We start from the raw sequence: 13,755 nt of genomic DNA on the forward strand, positions 1-13,755 counted from the left end.
TGTTTTTTCCATTCAATTTTACTTCTTGTTTCTTCGAAAATATTCAATGCAACTGAAAATAACTGGTTGCTGAAAAATAGCCGGTTCGTAAACTGAGATTCGCAACTTCAGTTGAATGTTGCCATACATAAAGTAATTTTGACAACTGGCAACTCCACTCAACGATAATTGCTATCGATAATCGACCCCTAAAGCTCGAAAGTTTTGCGGGGTAGATGCATAAAGGAAGATACCGATATGATCCATTTTGGAAGTGGGTCTTATTTTGGAAGATATTCCTCCCGATAGATATCGCGTCCATCAGTCATTTCAGTTGGTCACCATAAATTTTAGACCTTTGGACCATTATATCATTACATTATATTAATAACAGAATTACAGTATTATATACTTTTAATATAAATTATTATTAATATAAAATCCCAATTTTTCCATGCCATTCCGACTCACAACGTTCATGTTAAGTCGTTTATAGATTAAAACATTTTGTATCTTTTTACTATTTCTGTAATGTAATGAAAATTTTGAAATCTATTAAATAAATAAATAAAATAAAAAAATGTCGGGAAACATGGACTTGCCCACGAAAAACATATTATTGCTGTAAACAGGGACACTAGGAGTACCTTCGGCAAAAATGTCCAAAGGTCCTCGAACAGACCCCTAGAGGCACTTAAACAGAGATGTTGAACATTGAACATTTGTGTGGTGGTGTCCCAAACAGTGGATCTATAGGGCCCACTTTTAAACATAAACTAAGTGTGAGCACAATATTTCGAGATCCAAATCGGTAGCTCCGTTTAGATATATCGCGCGTACCGTTTTAGGGAATTCTTTCGAACTTTTGTGGGGAAGGTAGCGGAAGAAATGAATATGGCATTGTAATATATACAGTCCCTGGCTATCAATTGAATCAGAAATGTACAATTATGCGGAACTTTTCGCCCCTATAATGATGGTAATGATAATGCCACCGTGGTGCAATGGTATGCACACCCGCCTTGCACGCTGAAGGTCGTGTGTTCGATTCCCAAAATACCCTCTCAGTAATGTTGGCGACATTTCCTGAGTATTTCAGCCATGTAAAACTTCTCTACAAAGTGGTGTCTTAAGACATGCCGTTCGGCGATAAACAGTAGGTCCCATATCCCATATCATTGAGCTAATATGAATCGGGGTGCACTCATTGATATGAGAGAAGTCTCCCTTGTCCCGTATGGGATGTAATCCGTGATTGCCGTTCTAAGTGGGCTATATGAAGACCTATACCGACAAATTTCTCGCGGAAAGTTTTATACACACAACAAAGATTAAAACAATAAGAGCTTTTTACCGTAGGTAGAGTTGTTTATTGTGTATCGTTTTTTGACGAAAAGTGAAAATGTCAAAATTTTGAGTTACTACCCTTTTTTTTAAAAGGTGCGATATACTGACAAGTTTCTTGCGGAAAGACTAAATACCAAATTTCAGCCATTTCGGTGGGATATGGATGCCACCACCTCCAAAATACCGAAAATCGGGAGGTACTGTTCTATGGGGGCTAAAAGAAGACGGTTGACCTATACCGACAAATTTCGGGTGGAACGAAGACTAAATTCCAAATTTCAGCCATTTCGGTGGGATAATGAGGGTAAAATCTTCAAAATACTGAAAATCGGGAGGGACCGTACTATGGGGGCTTTTTCAAAACGTGGACCGATATAGCGCATTTTCTATACCAAACATCCTGGGAGTAATAGTATATTAAAATTTGCGAGCTGTATCTTAAATTCTACAGACGGACTGACTAGGCTATTTCAACTAATCAGGAATATATGTTCTTTATAGGGTCTCCGACAAATATTTCCATGTGTTATAAACGGAATAACAAATTTAATTATACCCTACGATGGAGGGATAAAAATAAATATCATTTTCGGAGGTGACAAAAGAAGATTTGGAAGTTTTCAGAGTACATTTTAGACGTTTGTGGGGTAGTATCATCCATCTCCATCAACTCCATCAACACAGTCTACATAAAAAACATAAGGAGGTATTTATTTATTTCATTCGTATCGATGCCCAGCCTTTCGGCCTTAACGGCTGTATACTACAATATATCATATGCTACTCAATGAAGGAATGGACCGACATATTCAATCTTGAAAATGGATCTAACTTTGAGGGTCAATCCTTCAGACAGTTATGGTGGCAACCAGCTAATTTTTTTGGTCACAGTAAGATTTTTAGATTTGGCTGTATAGGACAGTGGTCAGTCCCATTCTGACCTATGGCTGTCTCGTTTGGTGGCATGCCCTAGGCAATAATTCCAATCTGTCCAAAATAGCTACTGTGCAAAGGGCTGCGTCAGTACGCATTACTGGAGCAGCAAGAAGCACCCCTCAGGCTGCGTTGAATGCCATGCTGAATGTCCAACCCATGGATATTCTTGTACAGCATCAAGCATCACGATCTGCCTTGAGGCTTAAGGAGCTAAATCTGTGGCGTGGTTCACATCTTGGACATGCTAGTGTTCTACAGCGGATATGTAGTCAGATTGGACTAGGAGACAGGGGAGATGAGACTGACTACATCTCGCCAAGCCTGGACTTCGACACAGCAGACCACTTCCCGATAGTCTGTCAATCTTCACCGATGGGTCGAATATGGAGGAAGGCACGGGATCTGGTGTGTTTTGTGAAGAACTAGGCATTAGGAACTCGTATAAGCTTAATGACAATTGTAGTGTTTTTCAGGCAGAAGTTTTTGCTGTTTGGAAAGCACTGGAGTTAATAGTGGAAATGACGGACCTTATAGAAACGGCACTCACTGTTTACGTGGACAGTCAGGCTGCTCTAAAAGCGCTATGGTCATACTTTATTAAATCCAGGGCAGTTCAAAGCTGCAGGTCTCTCTTAAAAACATGTAACATAGTTGTTAGGTTTTGCTGGGTTCCAGGGCATTGCAATGTTGAGGGAAACGAGATAGTTGATGAATTGGCAAGAAGAGGTTCACAATCCTCGGACCTCACGGTGGAGGATTGTATCAAGCCACCTCTCTGCTTTTTCCTCGACAAGCTCAGTAAGCTCTCAGGGCGTAGAACTGCGTCCCTACTCTCACTGTGCAAATCAGAAATCAGAACCGTTGTGAGGGTCATAACTGGCCACTGCGGAATAAGATCTATGACATGCAAGTGGGATGGCAACAACATTGAATACTGTATGTTATGTGAGGATGAGGAGGAGACGGAGACAATCGAGCACCTTCTGTGTAGGTGTCCTAGACTGATGGTCAAAAGGCATAGACTATTTGGTGCATACGTGATTGAATCTCTTTCTTACTTCTCCTCTGTTGACCCTACAGTGCTGGTAGTTTACTGTAAGAGCCTTAAGTGGCTCTGGGGCAGGCCAGTACAGACCTAAAACCATTAGTAATTAAATCGTAGTTAGCTACTAAACCTTTCCTTTTTCTTCTTAAAATACTCTGATTTCTCTACAGTCACTAATTATTCTTATTCTTCTCTCTTTTGTACTTCCAATTTTCCACTTCCTCTCCCTGTCCAATCTTTCAACTTAATCTACCATCCCGTACATAACTAACAACACATATCTCGTCTATTACATACCATCGACAAATCAATAACCTGGACACCTTTTAACAACACACATAGCCACATTCTTCATCTACAAACAAATAGCACAATCTACACACCATCACACCACAACAGTAACCTGCATCTCTACAATACACATAATTCAATAGTCTGGACGATCACAATCGACCTCAAGGTCTCCGAGTGGAGTGGCTGCCAACATGACAGTTACGCATCCTAAATCTAACCTAACCTACTGCAGAGAAATTTACATGACTTTAATACAATTGCACCATGACGGTAGCTTTAAACTGAACTTAAGCGAAAATTGTGAAATTTTATTAGCAGCGTACCCAATGGTCCTGTCCGATACATACCTTCTTAGAACTTGATGTACATTTGGAAGAAATGTTACAATGTGCTATGTTTCGGTCAAATCCGATACTCACTTCGTAAGTTATTGTGCTCATCAGTCATTGTAGTTGGTGCTGCCAGAGTTTTTGGGCCATTAATTCAGGAAGTGTGGAAATGCCACAAAAAGAAGTTTTCAATTTTGAAATTGTGTGGCTCAGTTTCGAATATTTATCTAAGTTTTGACAAAATATGGACCAAGTCCAGCCCGGACACGTATCATGCTAATATATTTACCACAGCTAGTGTAGTGTATTTAATTGCATATTTCATACTCATGGCAACACTGATTCTATGTTATGCTTTTTCTATTCTATCCATGTATCGTTTATACTAACTAATAACTATACGCTACATTTTTAGTAACTGTCATTTTACATACTAGTTACAATCTTTTTGTTCACTTCGATTTCAACCATCAAACAGATCAAAACATTCGACACCATTTTTATATTCGATTTTATATTCATCTTTGTCTTTTCAATTTAAATACCCGACAGATAGTCCTTGGGGTCCGGAGTACAACAACGTATTTTTTTCTTGCAAGAAGTCTTCCATCTCCGGAGATATGGGCCTCAAATTTTCGTAAGTACCCATAATTTGTCTATACAGCAGATCAAGGCAATTGACTATAATTCTAAAGTCGCAGTTAAAGTACTTTTAAACATTAGAAGTTTATGTGGGTGCCCAGCCCTTGGCCGATAATTTAAGACTTTCACCTATTGGACAGGGTCCAACAACGTCTGGGCGGGGTTATATCTCCCTTAAAAATTAAGTTATTGTGGTGACCGGCCTTCGGACGGGAATTTAAGATTTTCACCCCTGGACAGTGACCAACACCGGCTACGCTGTTAAATCATCTGTTTAAAAATAAAAAGTTTTTCAACACCCGACACATTTACAATGCATGACACCAACCATATTTCCTTGACCGGCGGTAAAAATACGAGAAATATCACATGAGAATGAATATACATATGTATATTATAAAAAATATATAAAAATATATATTATAAAAAATGTTATCTTCTTTGTTTACCTCTCTCAAAGAATAGCTGAAGCAATTATGAGTGGTCTAAGGAGTATCATTGTATCCACGAAGGTTAATCGGAGGGACAGAAAAGGCGGCGCCAATCTCATTTAATAACACAAAGAGAAATCCCAGGAAGAAACATTTAATTGGTAGATTTCCAAGCAAGATCTCTAAAGGTAAGAGTTGGAGACTGAACCCTTCGATTATATAGTGGATGTATAGCACTACCGGTGTCTTGTTAGGTGGCAAATAAGATTCAAACAAATTACACAAAGTGTAGCTTTATCTCAGATACCTCAATGAGTGAACAGGAATAACCACCTCTGCTAGTTCACTCACCCTCTTCATAGTCTCAATTTTTATTCCAACGTAGATACCACAATATAAATACAACTTTATATTGTCTGGGGCAGCATACTCTGGAATCGTGACCAACGGTTTAATTGAATACACATTGAAGTCTCTTCAGAGATACAGGTTTATCTTACAGTTAAAAAATTGTTTATAAAACGGCAAGTGTCCTTCGTTCGACACTCCGCGTATATACATACATATGTATGTACATAAACTAAAACAAAACTTACCTCACGCAACAAGCCGAATAAAACATCTGTGGACAATGAACGTTCATGAGCTTCGTCCATAATAATTGCTGAATAACCATCCAAATCAGGATCACGTAAACTTTCACGCAGTAGTATACCATCGGTCATGTACTTTATGACAGTTTTCTCCGATGTACAATCTTCAAAACGTATGGCATAACCAACTTCTTCGCCTGTAAAAGAAAATATGAATTATACAAAATATGTTAAGTTAACTATTCACAATAGAAACTTACCCAGCTTCGTACCCATTTCATCTGAAACACGCTTGGCCACAGACATAGCAGCTACACGACGTGGTTGTGTACAACCTATCATACCGAAATTACTATAACCATCCTCATGTAAATATTGGGTCAGCTGTGTGGTCTTACCACTACCCGTTTCACCCACAATAATAATAACCGAATTTTCTCGTATGATATTCAACAACTCCTGGCGCGCAGCAAAAACCGGCAAGAAGCGCCTTTGTTCGAATATGGATTTTTTGCGTGAAAAATCACTAGACCCAGCTGTATTATCTTGGTCACGCATATGATCTGCGAATTTCTGATCTTTGCGATAATCGGCAGTGTCGGAATCTTTGTCAAATTTGGCATCCTCTTCATCGACTTTCTTCTCAATTCCCATAATGTTGCCTAGCTTAGTGCCACCCAATTCCCAATGTTTCTTTTGGGCCTTGCGACGTTCTTTTTGCTCACGATACACACGCACCAAAGCACTGCCTTTACGGGCCAATAAAGCCATATCTGAGGTAGGATCTTTAACGGGTATAACCGGTTCCGGTTGTTTGGTGAATACAATTCGTCCATCCAAAAACGGTGGTATAATGTGATGTACCAATAGATGAACACGCTCCAGGGCTTCTTCATCGAAATCATCATTGACATTGATAGACATTACAACACCAGAGGTCAGCATACGATTCCTCTCCCACAATTCATTGTCTTTATTATTTTGCCTCTGCTGGGCACTGATGCGCTTGGTGCGTTTCTGTTCCAGAATTTCTTCACGTTTCTTGAAATAATCAGCATTGGCATTGCCGAAGGGATTGTGTTCATCATCGTAACCCTCATCAATGTTATACCATTCACGATCTAGGCGTCTCTGCTCCTCCTCCCACATATCACGATCTTCATCACTCTCGCCCCAAGGTTGACGATTGCTACGACCAGTTGCCGGTGTTGCTCCGGAACGTTTGCGATCGTTAGCCCATTGATTGTATTTATGAGCTGGAGTTGGACGTGGTGTGTCATCTTCTCTATCTCTACGTGAACGGTTACGAGAACCAGACATGGAGCCAAAACCACTGCTAGTACTACGTTCTGACCATTCTCCTTTCTCAGAGCTTGCATACGATTTGGGAGTAGGGAAATCCCATGAAGATTTGCGCGAAGAACGCTCAGCTGGCTCATCATCATCCCATGCACTGCCCGATACCGATACACCAGACGGAGTTTTAGGTTCATCACGGAATTTTGGTGTACTTACACTGCGAACAGAAGCTCCATGTTCACTGCGATCGCGATCCCGGTCACGGTCTTTGCGATATTCACGGTCCCTATCCCGTTCTCGACTTCTATCTCGATCACGACGTTTATCACGACTTCGGTCTCTATCTCGATGACGTTCCCGATCGCGGTCTTTATCTTTCGAGGAGGAGGACGACGACGAGGATGATGATCTACTGCGATCTTTATCATCGCGATCGCGGTCATCATAATTTTTAGTAGAATAGTGAACCCCACCTTTGCTACGATCTCTCTTGATATGCTCCCTCAAGCGTTCTCTGGCCTCTTCGGATACACCACCTGTATGGGAAGGAGTTTCATCCTTGTGGGCCCTTAATTGGCGACTGGCCTTCTGGAAACTCAATGTATCCGGCTTCTTAAAAGCAAATTCACTAAGATTTGTCGATGTAGACGGTGTCTTGCTTCCACTTTGCCTATCATCATCGTCATCGTGCTCATTGTCCCGAAACGAAATCAAACGTTCCTTTTCTTCACGTTCTTTGCGTTTTTGTGCCGCCAATCTGTCCAAACCTAAAATGGATGGCTTTGGAACTTTGAACTTATTGCCATCATCAGTTTTGGCTTTTTTGATTATTAATCCGCCACGCATTTGACTGCCACTTGTGCCTTCCAAGCGATGAACGCCCGAGTCATCGTCATCAGCCATTTCCCTGGGAATGGCAGTCTATATTTACATAAATTCCTTTCCTTGCAAACTTTCTCAACGACAGCAAAACGTTTTCAACAAAACAACATCAACACATTAGATTCCTAGATTCCATTCGGCGAATAAGGAGTTCAACGAACGAGTAGGGCAAAAGAGATTAAACGATGCGAAAAAACCAAAACAAAAATAAATGAATGAGGTGTGAAGCAGACGACGGCAAGAGTGTGGAGCAGCAATTATAACCAAATTACGCCGACAAAGAATAACTGGGAAAAATAAAATTGTGTAGTGTTTAGAATGAAAAGCTAAAAGAAAAATACAAAAATATAACGATAACGATTAACAAAATTAATTGGAGTTGCCATATGTGGTGTTATCGAAATCGATGAGAATAAGCGATACGATAATATATTAGGGTAGTGTTGAAAACAGTTTTTTTGTTTTTAATAATGGACAGGCATTCCTTTTGGCGACCTCTGCATATCAAAGTCATACGTTTTTTTTTTTTTGGCAAATAAGAGGATAGGTTAGGTGTAAGGATGCCATCTAACGTCCATTATGTTCATGCTGTATAGGTTAGGCCGCCATCAGACCATCTGATTTTTCACATGTATGACATCAACTGTTCTGTATATTAGTATACCCAAAGTGACGACATACACGTGAAAAAGCAGATGGTCTGATGGCGGCCTTAAAGGTGATGAAATACAGATAAAGATGATTACCATGCCATGTTCATACCAGAGTTTGAATTACATTGTTCGCTCACACAATTACGTACACTGATTAATACGTTCAATCGAGACTCTACATAATTCTTAGCAACATATTTATATTTGTCCATATTTTTTGTTTACTGATTTTAAAGAAAATTACAACCAAAAGACGTTAAATTAATTGATACGAACTGAAAATATTATTGTCCTTCAAACATATACATATTTTATATTAAATTCTATTCTGTTTTCCATTTTTTCTTAAAACTTTGCTGTTTTCAATACTTTTTTAAATTTTCTATTTTCAACATTAATGAGAGAGAGAGAGAGAGAGAGAGAGAACTGCCAAAATAACTATTGGGGTTTACAACTTTCAGACAGGTATTTGATGTTAGTTTGTAGATTTGTACGCGATTTTGAATCTATGGACAAGAAATGTAACTATGATGAAGGAGAATACACAGTTCGCTATGCTTTGAATATATACTAATCATTCCACCATTTACTTTTCATTCATGTTTTGCAGTTTTTCTAATAATGTTTGCGTTTTTCATAAATATTTATATTTTGCCTGTCATAATTGATTTTGCTCTGTTCCAGAACCTGCAAGAAGCTACTATTTTTTGCTACGATAACATTTTTTCCTTTATTTTATCGGAAAAAATAGTAAAAATTAGTAGGTTCTTGCAGTTCTGGAACAGACCATTTATTTCGATAAATACTCTCATTTGTTAGAGATGGGACATATTAGGTCTGTTCCCTTACGTGCAAGAATCTTCAAGTTTTGCCACTTTTTACTCGAAAAGCGTTCCTTTACTTCTGACACCATACAATTCAAATATGAGCAGCTTAAAACTTTTACTACTTTTTTTTTCAAAAGTAAAGGAACAGACCAATTTTATCGACGTTGGGAGAGTAACTTAAATTGAACAATGTATACAAATCGTTGTTTATGTCATGTTCATACCAGCATTTGAATCACGTTGTTCCCCCTCATAATTACGTATACAAATTAACCCGTTCATACGACATGGTACACCATTCATAGCAACAAATTTCCACACTTTTTATTTACTGATTTTAAAGAAAATTTCAGCCAAAAGACAAGATAAATTAGTTAATATGAACTGAAAAAATATTTGACCTTCTTTCAAATATATATTCATTCATGTTTTCTATTTTTCTCACAATTTTTTAATTTTTCTATTTTTAAAATTAAGGAGAGAGAGACCTGCAAAACAAATTTCTGGTATACAGACTTTCTGGCAAGCAATTGGTTTTTGTTTCTAGGTTTGTATGCGAATATGAAACGAAATGTAACTGCAATTAAAGAGAAGACAAAATTTGCTATGGCTTGAATTTATACTAGTCATTAAAACGTTTACTTTTCATTCATGTTTTGCAGTTTTTCTAAAAATGTTTGGGTTTTTAATAAATTTTTATTTTTCCTGTCATAATTAATTTATTTCGATAAATTCTCTCATTAGTTAGAGATGGGACATATTTTATCGTCTTTCGGAGAGTAATTTAAATTGAACAATTACAAAAATCGTTGTTCGTTCTCAATAGCTTCGTTCCAGTACTTTTTTAATGGTAAAATGTTCAAAAGAGAAAACTGTCAAAAATAAGTTCAACGCACACGTTTTTCCAAAATGTACGGGAACGGAAAAATGGCAGAAACGTCAAAAAATCTGGAACAAATGTCAAAGTCGGCGTATCAGCGAATCGGAAGCCGGCAAACATGTTGCACATTTTTGCTTGCTCAAATTTGTCGTGTAAAAAGTTTCTAAAGAGAAAGCCATTCAGCGCCATTTTTGTTCAAAGAGAAGTGAACATTTTGCAACTTTTTTGGTGTACGGGAACGCATTTCGGGGAAAAATGTTCAAAATGTGTTAAATGTGTAAAAACTTTTTAGTTCTGGGGCTGGATTCCGGTTCTATGAAAATTTGAAATGAAAAATATTTCCTTTATAATTTTTTTCATTTGACAGTTTTCTCCTTTATAAAAGTTTTCATTTCACATTTTCATAGAAACAGAATTGAGCCCCTGGAACAAAGCTAAATTTTTTTATGGGAAACGAAGTAATTCATGGTTTAATAAGAAAGGTTAGCCAAAGCTTTATGTCAATTTAAATTTTTTCATTCGAGTATGCCTAAAACTTCAAAACAATATAAACAAACTGTGTATGTGTGTGTGGTGTTTGAATAATATGCCAAACAATTTTAAAACAATCGAATTCAATGATTTTTAAAATTGTTTTTAGACCATTTGTATGGAAGAAATTTGTGAGATTTGCATTGAAACAATCAGTTTATCATATTCAAAACTCGATTATGTTGAGAAAACTTAACTCTTCATTCATTTTTCGCGTTTTTTATAAAATGCTCAGAAAATGGATTGTAAACAAACCCACTTGTTGCTTTTATTTTGAAGTTTTAGGAATTCAAGAAAAACAAGGGTTCTATAGATTTTTTTCATTTAAATCTACCTCTTTACTTATATCATGAAGTAATTATATGGTAATTTGGGTTCGAATAACGAATGGAGAGCGAATTAGCCTTATGTGCTTTTTACATTAGCACCCAAAAACAGGTTTTAGAGCTGTTTCGTCATTAATTTGCTAAAACAGGCAACATTTTGCGTCATTTACCATACAAAAATAAATGACGATAGCTGCGTCATTTATTCTAAACAACGCACGAAAACACCATACTATTATAAGCAGCCTTGTTTTTTGTTCATACACTACCAAAAAATGCAACTGTTTTGTGATGTCTTTGCTTGTTTGTGTGTGTTGTAGAAAAACAAAAATACTCAAACGATGACAAAAGTGAAAATAAATGGTTAAAAAACTTGCAAAAATTATGTTTTTTGTTTTTGATACACATTTGTGTTGTGAAATTCCTATTTTTCTGAATAAATATATTGTGTGCGTGTGTTTGTCTTATTGTATAAGTGTGTATGTGCGATTGTGTGCGTAAGCAAATGACGCAAAAAAACAGATGTAAATACACTTCATTTGATTCTAGGAGTTCGTAAAACGAAATCATTTAATATGCATATGTAAATTGGACTTTAGCTATCATATTTAGATGACAATGAACATGCTTGCTACTATTTTCTACTAGGCCAAAATTGTATGGCAGAAAACAGGTGATGAGGGTGTTATTCGGCGCTATTTTTGTTTAAAGAGATAAACTCATTTTTTATTTTTTTATTTGTTAGTACTATACACAATATATAGATAATTTTACGACAGTTTTCGAAATAAAGTTGTAATGTTTTATTTTGTCGTATATTTTTGTTGATTAATTCAATTTACAACAACTTGTTTTGAAAATTCATGTTCAATGAGCTGCGCATATGCATCTACCTTGATCATTGTGATATGTTTGAAATCTATGGTACAATAATACAGGTAGCATTATCATGCCAGCTGATGGTAACATAATGTGTCAACTGCATTGAATTGATGTCAAATTTTGACACCTTATGTTACCAACAATTGCCGATGCGGCTACCTGTGTATTTGTACCATGTTGAAATCCACAAAAAATAAGTATAAACATCAGGGTGTACTTCAGGATTTCGTGAAATCCATGGTTTAATAATAAAGGTTAGCTAAAGCTTCCTGTCAATTTAATTTTTTTTCTTTCGACTGTTCCTAAAACGTCAAAACAATATACACAATCTTTCTCTTATGTCAGACTATGAAAATTTTCTTGAAAATGTTTTGAGCTTATGGGTAAGAAGGGAGAAAGGGAGCTCCTTCACCTCCGCTCTCTCCTAAAAGCTAAATTTTTTTCATGTGTTATTTTCAGTGTCTGGCACAAGAGTTTGTATATGTGTGTGATGTTTGAATAATATGCCAACAATTTTAAAAACAATCGAATTCAATGATTTTTAAAATTGTGTTTAGAACATTTGTATGGAAGAAATCCTTCAGCTTATTATTGCAACAAACATTTTATCATATCCACAACTCGATTATGTGGAGAAACCTTTGCCCTTCATTCATTTTTCGCGTTTTTATAAAATTCTCAAAATTGGTATTTTGCAAACAAACCCACTTGTTCCCTTTTTGTTTACAAATTTTGAAGTTCGCGTTTTTTTCAATTCTCAAAATTTTATAAAATTCTCAAAATTGGTATTTTGCAAACAAACCCACTTGTTCCCTTTTTGTTTACAAATTTTGAAGTTTTATGAATTCAGGAAAAACAAGGGTTCTATAGATTTTTTTCATTTAAATCTACCTCTTTACTTATACCATGGTGAAATCCAGTGGATTTTGGAGCGCAAGTGTAAACTTGGCACGAAAACACCATTCTATTATAAGCAGCCTTGTTTTTTGTTCATAAACTACCAAAAAATGCAACTGTTTTATAATGTCTTTGTTTGTGTGTGTTGTAGAAAAACAAAAATACTCAAACGATGACAAAAATGAAAATAAATGGTTAAAAAACTTGCAAAAATTATGTTTTGTTTAATTTTGAATTAAGTCAAGTGAGTCATTTGTGTTGTGAAATTCTTATTTTTCTGAATTAAAATTATTGTGTGCGTGTGTTTGTGTTATTGTATAGGTGTGTATGTGGGATTGTATGCGTAAGCAAATGACGCAAAAAACTGATGTAAATACACTTCATAAAGTCCAATTTACATATGCACATCAAATCGTTTTACGAAATCCTAGAATCAAATGAAGTGTATTTACATCTGTTTTTTGCGTCATTTGCTTACGCACACAATCGCACATACACGCTTATACAATAACACAAACACACGCACACAATATATTTATTCAGAGAAATAGGAATTTCACAACACAAATGTGTATCGAATAACTTAAATTAATTCTAAAAACAAAAAAACATAATTTTTGCAAGTTTTTTAAACATTTATTTTCACTTTTGCCATCGTTTGAGTATTTTGTTTTTCTACAACACACACAAACAAACAAAGACATCATAAAACAGTTGCATTTTTTGGTAGTTTATGACAAAAAAACAGGGCTGCTTATAATAGTATAGTGTTTTCGTGCGTTGTTTAGAATAAATGACGCGGCTATCGTCATTTATTTTTGTATGGTAAATGACGCAAAATGTTGCCTGTTTTAGCAAATAAATGACGAAACAGCTCCAAATGACGAAAAAGTTGCTAATGTAAATTGGACATTAGTTTCTAGGATTTCGTAAAACGAAATAATTTAATGTGAATACGTAAATTGGTCTTTAGTATGAGAGT

General features: G+C 36.3%; 1 protein-coding gene across 1 annotated transcript in view; it reads right to left on the reverse strand.

Annotated features, from left to right (window-relative positions):
- Positions 1-8,142, reverse strand: part of Prp16 (ATP-dependent RNA helicase l(1)G0007) — a 126,209-nt gene extending 118,067 nt beyond the window's left edge. The window contains exons 1-2 of the mRNA XM_073971736.1: positions 5,857-8,142; positions 5,600-5,793 (exon numbers count right to left, since the gene is read on the reverse strand). Of these exons, the coding sequence (XP_073827837.1) occupies positions 5,600-5,793; positions 5,857-7,798 (2,136 nt within the window). The 5' untranslated portion in view covers positions 7,799-8,142. The remainder of the gene's footprint in view (positions 1-5,599; positions 5,794-5,856) is intronic.
- Positions 8,143-13,755: the final 5,613 nt, after the last annotated feature.

This window comes from Musca autumnalis, unplaced genomic scaffold (genome assembly GCF_047663935.1).
Source record: "Musca autumnalis isolate F117 unplaced genomic scaffold, ASM4766393v1 scaffold_3, whole genome shotgun sequence".
In the NCBI taxonomy this organism is placed as follows: Eukaryota; Metazoa; Arthropoda; class Insecta; order Diptera; family Muscidae; genus Musca; species Musca autumnalis.